Source organism: Moschus berezovskii, chromosome 8 (genome assembly GCF_049115385.1).
Source record: "Moschus berezovskii isolate FMDL1 chromosome 8, NW_MosBer_1.0, whole genome shotgun sequence".
In the NCBI taxonomy this organism is placed as follows: domain Eukaryota; kingdom Metazoa; phylum Chordata; class Mammalia; order Artiodactyla; family Moschidae; genus Moschus; species Moschus berezovskii.
This window is the reverse complement of record NC_142467.1, coordinates 15,341,288-15,363,877: the sequence shown is the minus strand read 5'-3', so window position 1 is coordinate 15,363,877 and position 22,590 is coordinate 15,341,288. Positions and strand designations below refer to the sequence as shown.

Here is a 22,590-nt window from a genome sequence, read left to right as displayed (position 1 = left end):
CTTATAGAGCTGTATTATATACTTTCACTAGGACTCTGAATGGGCAGAGTTAAGAAATTTTTAAAAGGTAATTTTTGACTGTGAGAGTTCTTGCATCTTACATATAAGAAAAGTGAGGCCCAAGGAGATTTAAAAAGAAAGATAAGAAAGAGACTAGTTAATGTGTATTCTTGGAACATCTATTTGTGGAGTCAGCCAACCCTTTCAAGACTCGGAAATGGGTGTAAGAGAACCCTTGCCCTTGAAGAACTTGCACAGCTGTAGGAGAGACAAGATCCATGGAAAACCAAAATCAAATTGAATAGAAAAGGTGCAGCCAGATTATACAAAGGTATTCTTACCAGGCTGTGAACTGAAAGTTGGAGCACTTCTGTTTTTATAATGGCAGATTTCAATGTGCATTCTTACCACACACTTGGATCATACTAATGGAGTTGTGACAATTTTCTCACGGTAACAGTTTCTTTTCTGTTTGGCCCATCATGGATAGTTTTGTAAAGTGACCTTAAATCCTTCTCCAAACAAGCAAGGTAGAAATAAACACACTGGGTATTTATGAGGTTAGGGAGAAACCATATTACCTATGATGCCAGGCCTGGTTTTGAAGAGGGAATTAAGTTCCTTTAGTAAAATTCTAATTTTGGACAGAGTTCAATTTGATGTTGAAATGTTCTCTAGAAAAAAATAATTTGCTGAAGACAAGTATTATAGGTGATGGCACAATTAGAAATTGGTGTGCCCTGTGGTCTGTAAAGAACACTGGGGAGGGAGTTAGGAGAACTCAGTTCTCATTCAGTCCAGTCACTAACTAACCAGCTATGTAACATGGATAAGTCACCTGTGAAGTGACAGGGTGGAAGTACATAGTCACCAAGGACCCTTTTACTTGGGGATGCTATAATCTAACACAATGCTGTCCCGCAGACCTTTCTGCAATTTCAAATGTTCTGTATATGTGCTGTCCACCACGAGAGCCATTAGCCATGTGGTTATTTAGCCTGTAATATGTGGTTAGTATGAGTGAAGGACTAAATTTTATTTTACTTTTGTCATCTGAAATGTCAATAGCCACATGTAGCCAGTGGCTACCACAGTAAACAGTGTAGAAAAGTCTATATAACCTGAAACACACGCAACTTATAAAAAGTGTAAGTTTGGGAGAAGGCAATTTTTAGGAAGCAAAATTAACATATACTCAGGGAAAATGGCAGGTTAAGATAAAGCAAAAAGTTATTTAGTTGCCTTCAATGGGAGGAGAAACTCAGAGCCTTTCAGTGCGGTGTCCTTTTTGTATCTCTGCCTCCTGAGCTCACCGGGAACACAGCCCTCTCCTTCTCTACACAGTGAGCGCTCACGGCTTCAAGTGCTACAGGGGAGATACAGGGATGGACAGCCCTGGGGACCTCTGGGCCAGTGTCAGTGTTTCTCAGGGCGCTGGGGGCTCTAAGGCCTTGTCTTTATCCACAGCAGAACAAACCCCCCCTACTCAAGGGGCCCATTCTTTAATCAGAAACAACCACAGCAAAGAGTGAAACAAGCAGCTTACTGTTCACAGAGGACCTAAGCAGATAAGAGCTCCACGGGTGCCCTGGGCTATGGGTGTGTATTCGTGTCTTCCTCCCTCGTTTTCCCCTTAAAATCAGAAGGGACTGCTCTCCTAGGGTTAATTTCTAGTTTCCATTCTGCTGCAGAATAAAGATTTTTAAAAATCTATCTTACAACATGCCCTGACAGTGAAGGAGGAAGGGCATACATAAGACATGTGTATTTTCTTCCTTTATCCATGAGTTCAGCCTTGAGGCCTTTAGGTCACTACCACAGTGGTCCCTAACCTTTTTGGCACCAGGGACCAGTTCCATGAAAGACAGTTTTCCCACAGATCAGGGGTGGGGGTTGGGAGTGGGGGTGGGGATGGCTTTGTGATGATTCAAGCACATTAGATTTATTGTGCATTTTATTTCTAATCTAATGCCACTGGCTGATCTGACTAGAGGTACCCGGTCGTGGCCTGGAGGCTGGGGACCCCTGTAACTATAAAGTACTCTTACTTATACTCAGTGATTAAGAACTTAAAAACCCCTGAAACTTGTCTTTAATTAAAATAAAATAAATCATGTTTTATAGGTAAAAAATCTATACTTTAAAAATTCCTCGAGGGCAAGAATCTTAAATTTTTTTGATTGTATCCCACAGTGACAAATATAATTTCTAGCACATAGTATGTGCTTACTATTTCTCAAATAAATAAGCGAGCTCTGCAATTCAAGTCAATAAATATTTAAGGAATGACTACCATGTGTTTTATTCTTTAAGAAAAAAAAATACCCTCAAAGAAAAATTACTTTCCCTTCAGCATACCTTGAAACACACTTACCTGGAGAAAGTTTGCTGGATGCAGTCAAAGCTGCCCTGAGGGTTGTCTTTACCCACATTTGACAAATAGAAGTTAAAGGTATGCACTTCGTTGAGGGGATCATTTTTAGGGATTTTGACAAGCTAAAAGGGGGACAAACAGAGAAACACCTCAAGTTATTATTATTTTTTTTATTTCTAAAAAAGAATTTTATTAAAAAAGCACAAATGCAAAGAAATGAACAGAGGAAAATTTATGCGTCGAACCTGGACTGGTCACTTATGATAACATACATGCCACAACTCCATTCTCTCCAATCATTCAAGTTATAAATGTGCTATAGAATGATCTGATGACTGACTTTACTGTTTTTCAAATGACATTCATTTTTTACCCAAACCCTCTTGAGCACTTACATTTATACCATTTAAATTACTGAATCATTCAAGGAATCTGACAAGCATGCCTATAACTTACCACACTCATTTCAATTTTCTGCTCTAAAATGTCAGTAATTATGTCGGCTCAGTAATTAGTCTCTAAGAGGAACCCTCTTCTTTTCAAAGTAGAAATTGCTTACATCTCACATGGAAGAGTTATCAGTGAACTTGCTGAAAAGCTCTTCCTCTTCTGCGACACACAGGTTCTGCCTGTGGCTTCATGACCCCCTGCTAAATAGCGTCTAGATATTTAGATGGTCTCTAAGACAGTCTATATCCCAATCCTTTTCCGTCTTATTACATACACATTTCATTTTAATTCTTACTTCTTGGAGTACTACTTTTGAAGAGTAACTAGCAGCGTAAGGTGAATACCATAATTACATTCACAGCACAACGCAGCTGGGTGTTTCTCCCTCTTCCTCCCCGTGTTTACAGATCAAGATCAGCAGCCCACAGAGGTGAGCTGAGCCCCCAAGGCTGAGCTCTAGGCAACACTATGGAACAGGCGGATGTCTCCTATGCTCTTGGCTCAAGGCCTGGCTCCTTTCCTAGATGAGCGGCCCCAGAAGCAAAGGGACAGGATTGCTCTCGATTCCTGAGGCCCTGTACCAGGCGTGCTTTCCTGGCACCTAGTGGGGGCTTAATAAATACCTGTGAATACATGAACTGGAGATTTCTGTCTTTCAACTATACCACTCTTCCCAGCTCCCAAGATCTTTCTTCCCTTGGGTATACAGGGGCCACCAAGGTGTTCAGTTCAGTTCAGTCGCTCAGTCATGTCCGACTCTCTGCGACCCCATGAATCACAGCACGCCAGGCCTCCCTGTCCATCACCAACTCCCGGAGTTCACTCAAGCTCATGTCCATCGAGTCGGTGATGCCATCCAGCCATCTCATTCTCTGTCGTCCCCGTCTCCTCCCACCCCCAATCCCTCCTAGCATCAGACTCTTTTCCATTGAGTCAACTCGTCGCATGAGGTGGCCAAAGTATTGGGAGTTTCAGCTTTAGCATCAGTCCTTCCAATGAAGACCCAGGATTGATCTCCTTTAGAATGGACTGGTTGGATCTCCTTGCAGTCCAAGGGACTCTCAAGAGTCTTGGTGGTGATAATGAATGGGTTTTGTTGGAAACAATGCAAAATCCTGCTCTCCAGCCTCCAAATATGTACCCTTGGCAATTTAACAGACAAGCAAGGAGGGAGAAAGTGTTTTCTAATTCTCTTTCTTGTCCCCCAAATCTTCCCTTTCCTTACGGGAAGAGTGAGACCCAGAGCTAACTGGCTGCTGTGTGTATGTCCTCCATAAGGCCTGGGACAGCAGCAGGTGGACAGGGGATGGAGGTATGAGTGCTTGGATGTCATCCCATCCTCAGCCATAACCCACTGAACTGCCATGCACCTTCCCCCTCACCCTCCCTGCAGGTCTGCAGATCCTGGCTGGGGAGATTGTCCACAGCAGCGGCGAACTGACTTACAGGCCAGGTTCTGGCTGCAATTTAGGCCTAAGGTCTTCCTTCTTACAGGGTTCAGGTCTGGGACTGCAGAAGTACTTTACCCATCAGAGTAGGGAACACTGTTCCTTTTGGGAGATTCTAAATTGCATTTTTAAAAAGTAGAATCATACAGTTTTTTTTTTTTCTATTTTTCAGGACTGATTAGAGTTTGTACTCAAATTCTGTAAATGTTCAGTATTCTTCCACTGAAAACTTTTAATTACTGGAGTCCTTAAGTTCAGACATCTACTAAACACAGCATGGGTTTTCCTTTCTTATCATCTGAACTGTGATTCTTCTTAAGTAACATTTATACTTCTTAAGGTGAAAAATTATCTTCCTATACATTTTTTTTTCATTTTTAAGCACACACATACACAGAAAGTCTTTGTGTAAACTTGAAGGGTTTAATAACAGAAATACCTTGAATGAATTAACTGCTGTGCACACCACTCAAAGCATTAGGGTCTGGCCTGGTGGCGGGCATAGAAAGCTTTCTTATTCTTTAAAAGAATATCAAATAGAAAAAAAAAAAGCTATAGTCATTTAAAAAATATGACAATGAACAGAATAGGAAAGAATCAGGTTAAAAAGAAACAAAGTTAAAAAAATACACAACCTACATATGAACCCATTAAAGAGTTTGGCAACTTGTATGCCACAGGGATCAGGAGAGCAGTTTTTGCCAAGGGGCAGTTTTGCCCCCTCCAGGGAACACTGGCTGTGGCAGGTTGCTACTGGCATCTCTTGGATGCCAGGGACACCATCCAACACGCTACAGTTCGCAGGATGGACCCCACAACAACGAATTACGCAGTCTCTAATATGTCGCGGAGAAGGCAATGGCAAGCCACTCCAGTACTCTTGCCTAGAAAATCCCATGGATGGAGGAGCCTGGTAGGCTGCAGTCCATGGGGTCACTCAGTCGGATACGACTGAGTTCAGTAAGGCTGAAATTGAGAAGTTACGGATCAGAGACAGAGGTAGGTTAGTCTCTTAGAAAAGAAAGAGAATTCTCATTTCATTGACTTGATAATTAATGAAGAATTAGAGGGGAAATGGTATCTTTAAAGAAAGAAAAGTACCCATTAAAGAGAAAACAAAGGAGACAGTATCATGGGGAATGACAGCAGGACTTCTCAGAGCCCCCTCCTCCCTGCTGCCCCCTCATGGTGTGTGCAGAGCAGTGTGCACACGGGGGCAGGGGCAGGTGCTAGGGCAGACCATGTTTCTGATGGGCATCCTGGGTGCACATCATGGTATTTTTCTCCAGCTGAGGAGCTGGGGTGGAGTTGGAGGTTAAAGAATGATGAGTTGCCACAGAGTTTCCACAACTGAGTTTCTACATCACTCTTCCTTGGTGGTTTTCAGAGCAGGAGCAATGCAGATGGTACGTGCGTGCTAAGTTGTTCAGTCATGTCCAACTCTGTGTGACCCCATGAACTGTAGTCCACCAGGCTCCTCTATCCATGGGATTTTCCAGGCAATCTGGAGAACCCACTAGAGTGGGTTGCTATACTCTTCTCCAACAGCATGGCAAGATGGTACAGACTGACCTAATCTCAGGCTTTTGTTATAAAATATCTGAGAGCAAGATGTCAACCATGGAATCTTCTTATCTTTAAAATTTCAGAAGTCTACACTGTACAGTCTATAGATTTCGTATATCTTATTTCCTGAAGGAGATGGTACAAATCAGATATAAATTTTACGTGCATCAATATCTGAACATATTAGGAATGAAATGTAGGTACAGAGTACTTATGTTTATACCCGGTAAGTGTGCCTAACAGTTTGGCTTCTTGGGCAAAGGCTTAATGGAAAGAGCAGGCTGTGTATGGCAACTAGAGCAGGCAGGAGGGGCGGCAGAGCGGGGCGCGTCAGAACTAAACTATGGGGGCCTCAGAGTGGACCAGAACCTGTGGGACTCCTGAGGTCCACAGCTAAAATGGGATTGGAGTCCATGTCTGATCCAGGGCCATCTCAGAGACTAGACTTCAGAGGAACTTGGGGATACTCATCACTTCTCTAATATACAGGAACCTACTCCATAGCTTATCTAGATAGTGAAGTAGGAGTCGGTCTTTTCTTCCAGAATGATTATGAAGCATTTTCTTATAAACTGGCCTTTGGATTATGGACTCTGACTAGGGGGAGATGAAAATGACTGTTATGGTTGGGCCTAGGATCGGCTTTTGAGGACAGGGCTAATCACCATGGGAAAAGAAATTCCAAGGTCTGATTTAGAAACAATTTTGGAAGAGCATCCCTTTGTATGATAGGAACTTCTCAATTTTAATTATTATTTTAATTTTTATTATTTTGAGCTTTTCCTAACAAGTCAGTGGGAATACTTTTAGAACTTTAGGGACCCATGGTCTACTTGAAATTTTTAGCTAATGCCTTAAGAGTGAAATGTTATTTTAAAAGTATCAAAGACTATGATTCTAAACAGTTTCTTATTCACAATGAAAAATATAAAAATATACTACTGTGTTCTGGGCAAGCTGAAAAGTAGATTTTAATTTTCATTCCAAATATGAGGCTGAAAATCAAAGGCTTAGGACCACAATCCACATCCCTCCTCCCAAACTCCAGGCTGTCTTTGATAAAAAGCTATGAAGACAAAGTTTCAGGAAACTTTCAGACATTTATAATTAACATAAACACTGTATACCACGATGTGTAAGTCAAAGCTTCTAATTACTCCGAGACACAAGTTCAGGCATGTGGCACTGGAATACTGTCTGAAAGGTCATTTCAACATCGAGTCGCAGACCTCCGTTTTACAAAAGCATATAAGGGCAGAAGCACAGTAAGTGTACTGCTGCAAACTTCTCATACAGGCATGCTAGTATCTGCTTAAAAGCCACTGGTACTTCTACTGCAGAGGTTTCTTCACTGGACTGGACTGAGGTACACACGAGATTAAAAACAGAACCAGCAGGGTGTTTTTTTCCCCCATTTATTTAATACAAACGCTTTGTTCTGTTGTGGGTATTACAAATTATTTAGGTTTACATAAGCTTTTATTTGGCAGCAATTCTATAACTTTTATCAGCCTTTTCTACTAAGGTAACTGCAAGTGCTCAGTGAGATGTTCATGACCCAGCAACACCACAGCTTGATTATGACAATTCGTGGTCCTTAAAGCAGACCTGCTGGCAGGGCCTTGGAGATGGTTTAGTTGAATGGTTTCATCTTACAGATTTGGAGCAGAGAGAAGCTAAGTGACTTGCTCAAGGTTACATCTCTATTTAAAAGTGTAACCCCTGTACTCCTGACCTCCTGACCCTGGCCCCATGTTTGTCTAAAGTACTTAGTACCTGTACTACTTAATTTTGCTTATTGTCTTTCTCCCCTAGCTAGGCCTTCTAATCCTTAGACGGCCATGGGCTTTTGTCTGGTTTGTTCCAGGTATTGCCAGCATCTTGAATAGCACGTAGCAAAAAAGCAGTCACTCCATATGTATTTGCTAGATAAAAATGGTGATTAAAGCCTCAGCCACAGCAAGAACTGAAGCGTCTGCTTTCTTTCCACCAATATTATAAAGCGTGTTGAAATTTCCTTATATTAAAAAGGTTCTATCCTCAAATAAATTTGGGAAATGCCAGCTTAAACAAAATCATTTACTTTAAGCTAGGTTCTTTCACTCTGAATAGCAATTTCCCAGTTTTTATGACCTCAGAACCCACTTCCCTCCATTCCTATAGTATCTTAGGAGGTCAGCTTGTCTCAATATTATTGGACTAAAATAGCTATTATTTTTACTATATATAAACTATGTATCTTAGTTTGGATATAAAAAATGCTACAAACATTTAAACATTAGAATTCTCTGTGGTTCTCAAGTCCTTTCCTGACTCTTAATGATTCTGTTATTTCCTAATAATCTGGAAAATTCAGTTTAGCTAGAGAAATGTATTTGCATGGTACTGGTACGGTTCCAGAGTTTAGGGGCAGAATAAACCTAGAATCAGAACAGAAAATAGAAACCTCAACCTGAAAGCCACAAAGTCCTATTTTTCAAACTAGAGCTGCAGTTATAACTTTAGGCCTAACATTATGGGTTTAGGGATGAAAAAAAGCTTCTCAGATCAGTCCAGATGTAGAAACCAATGCTGAGGTGGGGGTGGGGGAGAAGGCAGGGGATCTTCCACTGGCAGTAGAAAAAGTTTAGGTATTAGAGAAATCAATAAGAGATGAATGTTCCCACTGACAAGGAATGACAAGGAGTGGAGTGGATCCCACACATATTATAAACATCTGAAATTTCCACATGATAGAGGCTTTACTGAGAGTAGTGAAAAATGCTAAATTTATCTGCACAAAGGGAAACGTTGGCAGTTATTAAAAAACAACTCAAGCCATATACCAATTAATATGAATAATTCAGGACAAAGTAAGTCCATTTATTTCCTTGCATTCTTCCTCTGTAGCAAGATGTATAGTATTAAAAGAAAAAAGTAGACTAGCCTTTTCTATTCTTCTTCATATAGTTCCTTAAATCCAGTATGAGGACTTAAAAAATCTCGTTGGAAGGGTACAGTATGTCAGTACTAAGTTTCTTAGTTCTGTTACTTTCATAGGATACAGTCTTTAAATAGAAAAACCATTCCTTTGAAACTACATTCTCACCCCTAATATATTCTTTTAAATTTATGGCTGTTTTTGGGGAAAACATCATTGATGACAACATACCAAAAATTAACTTCAATTGGTTACAAGTAAGCAATACCATCTACAAAAGTAAAGTGCTGATTTTTGACAGTCAAATACACCCAAGTTGCCGTATCACTGAAACTGAAAACAAACTACCTTGAGTAATTTTTGGCTCTCTTAATAAGGTTTCTCTTTAATATGAAGCCAGCCTTCTGAATGCTGGTCTATCCAGTAAGATGACACTGGCTGATCTGTTCATTTACTTCACTTATTCCACCAACATTAACTGACGGCCTACTGTGTTAGGCATGACTCTAGGTTTCTGTGACACATTAATGAATAAAACCACAATGATCTCTGCCATTGGGCACTTATGTACAGCAATTCAGAAGAGATAATGAGGACTTCGACCAGGAGATGTGGAGAAGTAGAGGGATTCAAGATATAATTTGTAGGTAGAGGTGGCAGGATTCCTAGACATACTGTGAGGAATGAAAGAAATATCAAAGTTGATGCCAAGGCATTTTCTCCTAGAAGAATGGAGTTGTTTGAAAGAGTGTGTGTGTGTATACACATATACATAGATACACATAGGTGTATATATATACTCATATGTAAATGTATATATTTACGTTTGTATATTTATTTTTGGATATGATGATGAGTACCTTAATGTAAATCTGCTAAGCACATGAAAATACAGTTGACCAATGCTGGTTTCACAGGCTAAAAAGGGGCTTCAAAATGGGTTATGACTCATTTTGTAGCTTCATGGCAAAAATTATTGAGAAGGGCCCAGGTGGTTGGGTGTAGTTGGTTGGTAGCTGGGTATTTCCAGGAAAAAGGGGGAAGGTCAGTTAGTGGCAGGGTTAAGATGCAAATAGCAGATACTAGAGAGCCAGGGAAAAGTATACAGACTATGGAGTGTGAGGGATCAGAAAATCTGTATTTAAAAATGACTGCAAAATTGAGCTAAATGCCAAAATAGCTTTTAGAAGAAAAGTGACAGAGCCACCAAGAGAATCTGAGAAGTTTGTTCAAATTTCATAGCTGGGTTAATTCATATTGCCTCTTTGGTGGCAAAAACTAAAACTTTGTGTTCAGTTTCATAATCCTTATCCTAAAATTGCTTTTCATTTTATTAACCATTCCCTTCTGAAATTTAAATATATTCCACATCATCAATGCTTCTATAGAAAAGAATTCTCACCCTATTCCTAAGTCTGCCCACCCTGTCACATAATCTATCTCTTAGTTAATAAACTACTATTCATCTATTTTACTGAGGTTATTGGCATCTTGGGGAGTCAACTTTGACTCTTCTTTCTCCCATACCACCCCACACCCCTCAGCATCCAGACACACAAGGCCTACTGCTTTTACTTCCCAAATTCTCTCTCAAATGTATGTTCTCGTGTCCTTCCTCTGTTTTGGCTCAATATCACCTGCTTGGACATCTTGTGATCTGGCCTCCACTTTTTGTCTTCTCTTGATCCCATCCTCTAATCATTCAGCTGCCAAAATTAGTTTCATAAAATGCCAGTGTGACCATGTCAATCCCAAGCATCATAATTTCTGTATGGTTCCTACTATTCATCTATTGTGGAATGTAAGCTCCTGAACAGGAAGGACACTTGCGGTTCCTTCCTAACAGACCTGGGCCTCACTCTCCACCTTGTACTTCATGTCCCCATTTCTGTCTTGACCTGTGCTAACTTATCCTTTATTTAAGCCTCAGCTCAGGAGCCTTTCCTTCCCCAGTGAAACAGGTTCCCTTTTCTGTCCCCACAGCCCCGTGGGTTCAGCTCTCCTGCTGCCCTCATTGTACTGCGTGCTGAGCACTTCTTCGTATGTCTTCCTTCCTATGAGACCAAGAGTTTTTTGGGGGCAAAGACCATGGTCTTACTTTCACACATACTGGAACATAACAGATACCTAATAAATATTTGTTGGATTCATCTAAAGAAACTTAGAACTAGATTAAATGTACTCTGAAGAAGACTTTCACCAGGAATACTAAAAAATTAGATCTATATCTGAGATAGATCGCTTAAAAGAGTCAGTGGAAAACCAGAGCAGGCAAAAATAAATAGAAAAATGAAAGGAAGAAACAAACAAACAGCAAACAGCAGGCACTGTGTGGTACAAATGTCAGGATGAAAAAATTTCTTACCTCCTTGTGCTATGTTTAGCCCCCAGCCTAGGTCAAGTGGTTGCCTGAGTTTGTAGAACTTAAATTTATAATATATATTTTTCTTTTTTAAAAAAATTATCTTCATCTTTATTAAAATATTCACATGATACTCTGGCCTTATGAAATTCCATTTGAAAATATGATCTAGCATCTTTAAGACCACTTTGCATTTTAAAGGACTAAATAATTCTAAACTCAGCAATTCTCCTGGTCAAGTAGGAAACAATTTTGTTTTTTTTAAAAAAATGGCTTGTTTCTCAGAAACAAAGCCCAAACCTGCTTTCTACAAGGAAAAACAATCTTTGATATGAATGTCAGTTTCCAAACTCATTGCTAATCTTCTCTTCTTGTTCTCCTGAAGTCTTGAAGAAAGCTTTCTGTAATATGCCAGGAGCCACTGCTGGTAAAACATGGGTGGAACGGAAGTCATGTATGGTGCTCAGCAGTGGTTGCATAAACCTGGGGAGAGCCGGGTACTTGGCAGATGTGAACACTCAAGATTAAAACAAGTTGCTAAAAGTGGCCCAGGCTCTAGATTTTGCAAAACACATGGTTTTTCCAGCTCACTCAGTGTTGCCGTGAAAACTTATCAGTTCAATAACATAAATGGTATTTAAGTCTGAAAAATATTTCCATAGATTTAAAAAGAAATTCAATTCTTAATTTTCTATTTTTCAACATCAACATATTTAAAAGCAAATTTAAGCTACAGAATGGTTTTTTCAAAATAAGTCTCGTGGGGAAACCCACCATGTACTGCAAATAGAGCCACTCTGGCTGAGGAAAGGGTGATGAGGGACTGGGACTGCTGAGACAGCCACGCTGGCAACATCACAGAACCCAGGCAGGCTCTGGGGACCAAGAACACAAATCCAGGCTCTGAGCTAAGGAAAGAGAAACAGCAACAAGATGTGCAATAGTCGGGGGATATTTTATTAATTACACTTTAGTCACATCTTAAATGACAGTTACAAAAGACTGTGTACAAGTATGATCTCTTATGTGCCATTTCTCGATGGGAATTGGAGGCAAATATTTGAAGGATACCAAAGGCAGAAATAGTGTCCTTCTGCCTTATTCCCTTTCCTTTTTAAAATGCTTTCTTTGTATTTCCAGTTCTAAGATGGATAAAATTCAATGGTTTGAGAAAAGGAAACCTGAGCACTTCTCCTTTACATACAGAGGACAGGGGAACAAGGCAAGCAGCCCTCATCTAGTATGCTAGATTACATATGCTAGAATCTGGAGCAACCATGCCCAGTTTCCAATGTGGCTCTGGAATCTACCATCTGTGCTACCCTGGGCAAGCAACTTAACCTCATTAATTCTCAGTTTCCCCTGGGTAATGATACTATTCACCTCGTAAGATTGCTGGAGTTAAAAGAGATTACTCATCTAAAGGGCTTGGTACAATGTCCAACACACAGCATATGCCCCAGAGTGCTTGCTCTGATGACGTAAAGACAGTATTGGCGAGCTCCCACTCTGATTTTGGCCTGTTCGATTCACGTGCACACACGTCTCCCTCAGCAACAGTGATGTGTTTGATTTTTAAAGTAATTAAAAAGTGGTAATGGACTGATAACAGGCACCCTGTGGATAATCAAAAGTTGATAATACTTATTCTGAATTCTTGATATTTGCAAAAGTAAGCGGCTAGAAACTTTCAAGGTCAAAATTTAAGTGTTAGCTTAAATAAAAGCCAAAGAAGCTATCTGAGAAAACAAACAACCCAAAAGACTAGCAATATTTCTAATTGTTCCAAACTCAACATACATAGAGATAAGGTACAAGAATGAATCAGTCACAACAGGTGTCCATGAAAGGCTGAAAAATCACAAATGCCTGCAGTTACTCTAGAAGGGTATTATTTTAGAACGGTGGCAAACACTGCTTCCCAAGTGCCCTATCCATTAAAAAATAAAATAAAATGCTGCCTTCAGAACCCCAGATACTAGCTACAGTGCACTGAAGAAACAAAACAGAATTAAGAGTTCTCATGAGAACCACAACTTCATGATTTTAAAGCATTCAGTCTTCATAAATGCAAACGATTGTTAAAGTTCGTGGGTTCCTTTTTGGTGTGTCAAAACTATATAGGTAGTCTTGAAAAATGAATAAAATTTATTTTAATTTGTAAAGGTCTCTTTCTAAACATCTACCTTGAAAATATATTCCTAAGGTCCATTTCATAAAATTTATTTCTATTCAGTTTTCATAAATCAAATTCACTTGCTAAAATTTCCTTCAAGCCTTCAAGAAGTAAATTATTTCTGATTTTACATGTATAAAGCTACTGATATGCACAGTGCATCAAGAACTAAATTAGAAACTGCAATTCTGATTTCTAAAAGACTCGGCAGGTCATGTAAATAAGAGGGCCTGTCAAGTCTCTTAGATCAATTGATTTATTATTATAAGAAATACAGGACTAAAATGATTCATTTCTAAGGATGGTATGCCTGGGCCATTGGTAAAGCCATCAAAGCTATCCCTTCAAATAGAGAAAGATATGTTGGCAAAGAAAGAGCTAAGATATTTCACATATGGACAACGAAGGTAATTACTGTATTTTAGTAATTCATATCATAAAACTGTATTCTAGATAGTTACTTGATTTTGCTAGGAGGCAGAAAACACAGGTCCCTCTAGAATAAAGAAAGTATATGAGGTAGCAATACATTTTATCCTCTTGACAATAATTCATTGCAGTGCCCCTTAAAAAAGATAACCATATCAGTAGGCTTCAGGAGACATTTGGCTTCTAATGACTCAATTCCCTTATACATTTTTGGAAAAAAATAGATTTTTTTTTTTTAAAAGAATCTGAAATTGTAAAGGTTAAGACTTTATCCAAAATTAATCAGGGATGCACAATTATCTTATTTTTCAAGTTCTCAAAGGAAGGAACAGAACATTACCTTCCTGAAAAAGTAAAACAAAACATCAAGCATCCCTGGTAGAAACTTTTCTTTACAGCCAAATACAAAACATTTAAACAGCTGTGGAAATACGTCAGCATAATCCTACTGTTTGGTGGAAATGGAACACCTCAAGTTCTGTTCCTCCTTCCAAATCTGTGAAAACTGATTTTAATGAATTACCAATACAAACAGATTAAGAGAAAACTAAAAAAGCATTCTGGTTATTATTAAGGAAGAATTTCTTAGTGCTGATTAGTAGAGTACTACTGCATTCATAAATATATTCTCACTCTTAAGATAACTTACTGAGTGGTTTTTAGACACTGTAAACTTTTTAAGTTCTATAAAAGACTGCCCTTTTCCTATGGCTGCTTAATTAAGTACTAACCCTTCAATACTGTGGGCCCAATTTAGTTATCTTTAATAGGTTCTCTATTGCATTCTGAGTTTTAGTGCCTGAAGTTCCGTAAGAATCTTATCTTTTGAAATTCAGCTGACTACTGCTTTCATCCCCATAATCTGTTCTTTCTAGACTGGAGCCACTGCCAGGACTCTTCACAAAACCACTGTTCTAAGATGTCTGCTGCTAATTCAGAAAGGAGAGTGGCCTCCGTCCCAAGTTCTTGATAACACCAGCCACTCTGCCTTTACCTTCCTTTCCCCGGGGAGAAAGATCACAGAAGGGAGAAAACTTTCTTTCTCAACTGATAGATGACAAAGCAAGTCATTAAGCAGTTGACTAGAAAGATATTCAGCTGGTGTCTAGGTATAGATAACTTCGAAACATGCTTTCTCTTTTCCTTGTTAACTTTTTTTTAAACCTTGAATATTCAGGCTTTCTCCTAGATTCCTGACACATTTAAGCTCAGCATCTCTAAACATTTATTTTATGCTTATAGAAAAATTAGGAAATATACATAAACAGATCTGTCTCATTAGAAAAGCAATGACATTTTGGTGTACAGCATTTCAAATTTTTTGTAGGTTTATACTTGTGTTTGTGTACTTATTTTTAAACCTTCCCAGGTTGCTGAGCAATAAAGAATCTGCCTGCCAATGCAGGAGAGGCAGGAGACGTGGGTTCAATCCCTGGGTCAGGAAGATCCCCTGGAGAAGGGAATGGCAACCCACTCCAGTATTCTTGCCTGGAGAATCCCATGGACAGAGGAGCCTAGTGAGCTATATAGTCCAGGGGGTCACAAAGAGTTGGCTACAACTGAGCACACACATTTATTTTTAAAATTAGCATAATGATATATATGACATCTTATTATTAATTAGGAAGAAGAAATGACAACTTCAAAAGCTTCTAACCTAAATCCATGGACAGACAGTCTTGCCATTTATCTGTTATATATTCTCTTATACCCATCAGGAAAGTATTACAGCTCTTTAGATAAAAAAACATGACTACATTTAACCTTTAACCTTTGCTACTTTATAATTTTTTCTTGCTACCGTTAACAAGATCATTTTTATACTGAAATTCCTAATTGTTAGTGCTTAGAGAGGCTAGTGAGTTTTAAAAATTGTATTTATTACTTAGTGGGCATTTTCCATGTGTCAAAAACTTTGCTAAGTGTGAACATTATAAGACTTTGACCTACGTGTTTTGACTTTAGTTTGGAGATGTGGCTAAAGAAATGGTTTAACAAACAATAAGAATTTCAAAGTCTACACTCTTATACATACCTTCCCACTAGCTATCATATAAGAGCTTTCTTTGCTCCTATCTAAAACCAATCTCTCCTCTGAGCAACCAGACACTATCTCTCCAACTACTTAAGGGCATTGCTCCAGCAAGTCTTCCTCTTTTGTGTATCAACTTTTGCTTTCTATTGGATGAGGCCCATCAGTTTACAAATGTTCCACTATTTCTCCCATTTTAAAAGGAACTTCTCTTCATTCCACTCTACTATGTTTAAGCCAGTGGCTTTCAAACAGTTATTTCTGAACTGACCATGTTACTAAAGGAAATCCTGTATGTATAAGTTTTTATAGTTTTTCACTTGTTTTATCTGCAGATGCAAATTTGTTCCCTCTTATCTATTATCCATGGCTTTTAATTAAAAATAGTTAATTTTCTTTTCCATTATATTAATGAGCATTCTCCAAAATATATTAAGTTCTAGAGATGAGAATGGCCATGTGTATTTTATTGTTGTTGTTCAGTAACTGGCTATTAGCTTTATAGTTTTCACCATGTTAACAAAGAATTCTTTTATTCCCACTTAAAGTTTTAATCTAGATTTAATATTGAATTCTTATCAAATGCCACCTTGGCATCTACTGAAATATGTTCTGGTTTTTCTCTTTTAATCCATGCAGATGACAGATTATAAATATACAAAGATACATATTTACATTACTATATTTAAAGTTAATGATACTGAGAACTTTATGTAACATTTGTTTCTACAGAATCAATACAGCTTGATAGTTATGAAGCCTGACAACACAGTGAACCCTGTGGATTCCCTGCCCAACATGAGAGAACACTGGCAATAACAGCTACCCACGTGCTCCTCTCCTATCCCTTCCACCTGCCTTTCTGTACCAGAGGTAAGAACTATTCTAACTTTTGTGATTACCATTCCTTTATTGTCTTTAATAATTTAATCACATGTGTACCTACACAATGCAGTTTGATTCTGTTATTTAACTTTATACAAATGGTGTCATACCATATGTAGTTTCTGCCCACTTAAGAGTTTTCACTGCTGTACTGCACAGAGCTCTAAAGTCACTGCTTTTTGCTTGTGTACTCTTTGATAATCAATATGCCACGGTTTCTCTCTATTAGCCTGTCATTGTTCTTAACTAGTGTGAACAAAATTTGCCAAAAGGAGCTTCAAATTCCATAAATGTTAAGAATTAAAAGTATCAACACTCATAAGTGTTCATAACTAAACCAGTTTGCTTAACAATTGAAAAAAAAGTAACTCTTAATAGACCTTAAAATAACAGAATTCCACCTATTAATACATCTTTTTTTCTTCTCACTACTGGACTGTCAAGTGAATTAAGCCCTATAAAATGTCTTTTCGAACTGTTTCTTGAAAAACCCGTTTCTTCCAAATCCCCCATTACCAGTGTCTCCTGGAAAGATCCATCCTGACAGGACAAGGGACAGAGTTATTATCTGAACACCTCATGGACAGCACGTCCCGAAGCAAACACTCCGTGACCCCTGCCTCAGTCTGTTCTCTCCTCTATTTTGGATCTTGAATAACAGCCATTCAAAGGAGCGCTCGTCATAAATATGACATCATCCTTGATGCCTCCCTTTCTTCCTTGCCATATATAAGCAAAGTAAGTTAAGGCAGCTACTGGACAAACAAACTAAAATGCATCCCTGTCACATGACACCCTGGCTAACATTTCTAAAATTAGAAAAAAAAAAAAGAAATGATAATTTCTTGTAGTGTTTTTTAAACGATAGACTGTGACCCATTGGAAAGTTATGACATAATTTTAGTAAGCTGCAACGAGGATTCTCTTAAACTAAAATAGAATAGAACAGGTCAGAGTATATTGGTAAAGGATAAATAGCGTGCTGTGAAACTTTTCTTAGCTGTTTGAATGTGTACACCTATATCTGTAAAGGGTCAAAAAGCAAAATGTTTTTCCTTACTGTGACTTGTTACTAAATGTGCTGAAAGCATCTACTATAGTAGTTTTCTCCTACTGGGGAGACTGGTGGTCCCCTTCAGAAAATGATGAAAGTTATGAACCTTGTCCAAAAAAGAGAATGTATGCATACCTACGTATGTGCATATTCTTTTCATATTCTTAATCACAGTGAACCTAGCTATTATAAGGAAATCTAGGGGGGTAATTTTTAAAAGCCAAATTTCCAGACCTCATCATTGACCCTTAGAGAGATTTTATAAATAAGAAGTACTGATCTCCAAGGTGAAATTCAAGCTCCTTAAGAGGGTGGGAATATTTGACACACCTCCCTACTTCTCTGAGCCCTCCCTGACTTTCTCTCTTCCTGGTTGGGGAGATACTCAACAAATGTTTCTCTGAATGTGAGAATAAAATGCTCACTGAACATTTATTATAGGCAGGCAAGGCAGTTTAGTGATGAAAACAGGCTCTGGAATCAGATGCCTAGACTGTGTGCAGGTTCCTTCACTCACTAATGGTATGAGCTTTACCAAGTAAGTGGTTTAACTTTAGAGCCAGAGTTCACACACCTGCAGGATACGAGTATGTGCTTCACGGCATCCTAGCGAGGACTAAATGAAAATAACACATGTAAAAGTGCTTAGAATAGGGGTCTTAGCACATAATAAATATTCAATAAATTTTAGTTATAAAACTACTGAAAAAAAAAAAAACAAACCCTGGAGTCTATAAACAAAATAACGGATGACTATGCATTTATGCTAAATATACTACAAATTATAAACCTAGTTAAGAGAGATTTCAAAAATTCCTAGCCTGGTAAGGGCAAATTCATTAGCCTCAAAGCATTTATATGGGCTTTTTAAGTCTTTAAGTCAGTAAAATTCTTTTCTTCTAAACTTGTTTTCAAAGCAAATTACTTTTATAAGTTAAAAATTTTAGCCTAAAAATAAGTTTGAGAACATTTTAATTTCATACTCTTGTTCCTTCCAGTTTAAATCACAATTCAAGAATTGTTATAAATATTTACCTTCCCTATAAATTCTCCAGATTATCTAACATATGGGGCTAATAAGCAAACTTGTCAAGGGTGAGGTCAGGAAAGAAAACTTTTGAAAAGATTCTAGTTAGATAAAATCTTATTGCAGAATACAGCAATTCTCTAAATACTTCTACTGCATTGCTGCAGTTAATTGAATCTAAGATGCCAGCCCAACTGTACGACTATCCATGATTTTATGTACCACTGCATAATATAAAATGCTGACAAACTATGACACATCACTAAGATGCTGTTGATGAGATACATTTCTAATTCCAAAGATCTTAAAGGTTAAGAAATGCCTTGCAATCAGTGATACATAGTAATTTTGTTGCTGTGTTAAATATTGTTTGAAATAAGATCTAAGGCTTCCACATATTCTGCTAAACTGTTTTTCCTGCTTTAAATTTTGGCTTTTCTTTTTAATAGAACAAGTTCTTATAAGGATAAGTAAGAGGTCAAAAAAGAGATTTAAATACTGCTTGTGGTTCAAATTTAGGGGTGGATTAGCTATAAGAACTGTAGGTGTTATAGGATGGTTAAAGATGATTACTTTTCAAGCTTAAATAATGAGTGCTGTTAAAGTGACTATGTCTGTAACATTGACAACTGAATTTCACAAGTTTCAGTTTTTGGTGGGAAATGAAACAAAAAGGCAAAGCCATCAGTGGCAGATTTTATTGACAAACAGGTGGGGTCAGGAACAAGAGCTGGCATTTCAAGGTCCACACCCCGTCTACCGTGGTGCCTGGTACACAGCAAATATTCACAAAAGTTTGCTGAATGAAGACTGGAAGCTTAACTAACTGCTGCTGCTGCTGCTACTGCTAAGTCACTTCAGTCGTGTCCAGCTCTGTGTGACCCCATAGACGGCAGCCCACCAGGCTCCCCCGTCCCTGGGATTCTCCAGGCAAGAGCACTGGAGTGGGTTAGAATGACATTTATGGTACCGGTTGCAAGTTCAGATTTCAATCATAGTTCCAACAGCTGCTTTCCAAAGTGACTTCAATTTGATGAAGGACAGAGCTGGATGACTTAGTTTTCAGCTCCTTTGTGATCTTTGATATATACCAAAGTGAAATATTTCTTTCAAATTGGGTAATTTATTATTGCATTAACACCTTAGTAAATTAACATATGGTTGCAGTGCGTGTGCTCAGTCATGTCTGACTCTGCAACCCCAGGCTCCTCTGTCCATGGAATTTTCCTGGCAAGGATACTGGAGTGGGTTGCCATTTCCTACTCCAGTGGATCTTTCAGATCCAGGGATAGAACCCGAATTTCCTGTGTCTCCTGCATTAGGATTCTTTACCATTGAGCCACCCGGGAAGCCCAATGTGTGGTTAATGAGGTATAATTCAATACAGACATCAAAATGTTATCTACACATGTTAACCACTGTAATATTAAAAAAAAAAAATTAAACCAGAACTGCCATTACAAAAGAATTTAATTTTAACGTTAAAATTAAATCTTTGTAGTATTAATTACATTCGGAGCTGAATGTGTAAGGGTAAGCTATTAGTCAGCAACCTTTGAGCAGACTGACTAAACACAACTGTTGGCAAAACCAGTGGACTAGCCAAACCAAAAACAGCAAGGGAAAGCAGACTGCAGGCATATCATCGAAGAAGGAATGGCAGTGCTGGGGATTTATTTTTATCTTTGCTGCTGTTTCAAGCAGATAGTTATCTTTGCTTCCCGGGTATCAAATAGATTAGAGAAGGGTAGTCTGCGGGAAGTATTTGCAGGTGGGTTGAAACTGCCTACTAATTTCAAATACTGTATAATTTAGTTTTTCAAAACCAATCTTCTCTCCAGCCCCCCCAAAAGGAAAACAAGTAATTAACAAAATATTTCTGAATGCTTTGCTAAGGTTGGAAGAAAAAAAAAATCCAACTCTGTTCTTTAGAGTTAATGGCTCTACTGCAAAAATTCTAACACCATCCAAGGCTTGAAAGTTAGCAGTTCAACGCCGATTTCATCCACAGAAGGTCACTGTGCCTTTTTGGAAGGCATACATTTAAAACCTGTTTGGCTGGCTCTTTGTTGCTCCTTCTTGGTAAAGTGCGTGTGACTCAATATTTTACAGGAAACGTGACATGGTGGTACGTACAGAAAATATTTTAAAAATTTTCAGTCATCTTAAGGTTAATTTCTAAATTACACATGCAGCTTCTACTTTCTAAAGCCTCTGGGATTGCTGAGTCTGAAGCAAGCAATTAAATTAGAGAGAATTTTGGAACAACATTCTCATAACAAATACTGAGTTAATACTGAAGTCTGGAATCCTATTTACTGTGACAAAGTTAACATTTTTCTCACCGCCCTGGGACAATCATTCCCTACACAGGAATCCCTGGTGCCACAGGCAAGTCCACTCTGCAAGGCTGCCTCAGGCCAGCAGACGTGGCCATTATTTGCTATGGAAAACCTTACCATTTCAGATTCTATCTGAATTATAAACATACCTTTTTGAGTATGAGGGTGTACACAGATTTTAATAGACCTTCTGGAATTTTACAAACCTATTTCCAGGATACAGTATTTTGTTTTTTCTGAAACCTTTGCTTTAAGATGCTGATTCATACCAATCAGAAGTATATAAGCCTTGTTCCTAAAAGTCCCTTGTTTCTACAGAAAGTCTGAGAGGAGGGTTTGGATTAAGTCCTACATTATTAATTCTTTCCTGAGTATTAGTCTGTATGTGTTTGTCATGTTCGGAGTTCCCTGAGGGCAAAGCCTATGCCTTACCCATCCCTGTATTTCTGCACACTAAGCACTTAAGCAAAGTACTTGGCACCACTAAGGACTAAAAGAATGTGTGTGCAATAAGTAAGAGACAAATGGAACAATAAAGTTATTAGTACACCCACTGATTAGGCACCTGTTTATAGTTTATTGAATAATTATGTTAGTAGATAATTGCATCAGTAACAATTCCCATTACTTGAAAATACCAAGTTAACTTGCTTCCAGCACCTCTCCTTTGAGAGCTGTGCAGTGTAGGGAGAATTCTCCTGGCAGTGTAAAGAGCTAGGCAGTACAGCTGTCTCTTTCAGCTGTGTGTCTTTAGATAAGAAATTTTCAACAAACATAAAAATACACAGTAATTAGTTTTTAAAACTTTACTGGAACAGACATTTTTGGAAAATTTTCATCTATCACATTTTCAGTATCCAGTTAAAATATGAGATAGAACTAACCTGATATGGATAAAGCTTGCTTAACAATAAGGATGCAGCTTTTGGAAACTGTGTATGTTCTACCAATACACCCCTGTGAATGTCGCAACTTGAACACTTCAGTACTATAGTGAATCTGACCAGCTTCTTTTTCTATCAATTAGAAAAGCTACCTTTTCTATCTTTTCTACAAAAATGCACAATTCTATGCATTTACTAGGCATAATTCTATGCATTTACTAGGCAATAGTAAACCTTTAGTGATGAGTATCCTAGTACTCTTGCCTGGAAAATCTCATGGACAGAGGAGCCTGGTAGGCTGCGGTCCACGGGGTCACTAAGGATCGGACACGACTGAGCAACTTCATTTTCACTTTTCACTTTCATGCATTGGAGAAGGAAATGGCACCCCACTCCAGTGTTCTTGCCTGGAGAATCCCAGGGATGGGGGAGCCTGGTGGGCTTCCGTCTATGGGGTCGCACAGAGTCGGACACGACTGAAGCGACTTAGCAGCAGCAGCAGCAGGTATGGATTAGAACCGTGAGGATAATTGGTTGAGCCATACTCTTAAAAATCAACAAGGTATTTCAGGCTGATTTATTCAGCTCCTGATATTCATGAGTTTTAAAAACACAGTCAACTGCTCCTAACAGTTATTTTG

General features: G+C 38.5%; 1 protein-coding gene across 2 annotated transcripts in view; it reads right to left on the bottom strand.

The window, feature by feature from the left end:
• ELL2 (elongation factor for RNA polymerase II 2) overlaps positions 1–22,590 on the bottom strand; it is a 71,588-nt gene that overhangs the window by 30,144 nt on the left and 18,854 nt on the right. For both annotated transcript variants that reach the window (XR_008686404.2, XM_055429428.2), the window contains exon 3: positions 2,375–2,496. Coding sequence is in view for 1 of the 2 variants with exons in the window: in XM_055429428.2 (XP_055285403.2) it covers positions 2,375–2,496 (122 nt within the window). In the remaining variant the exon portion in view is untranslated. The remainder of the gene's footprint in view (positions 1–2,374; positions 2,497–22,590) is intronic.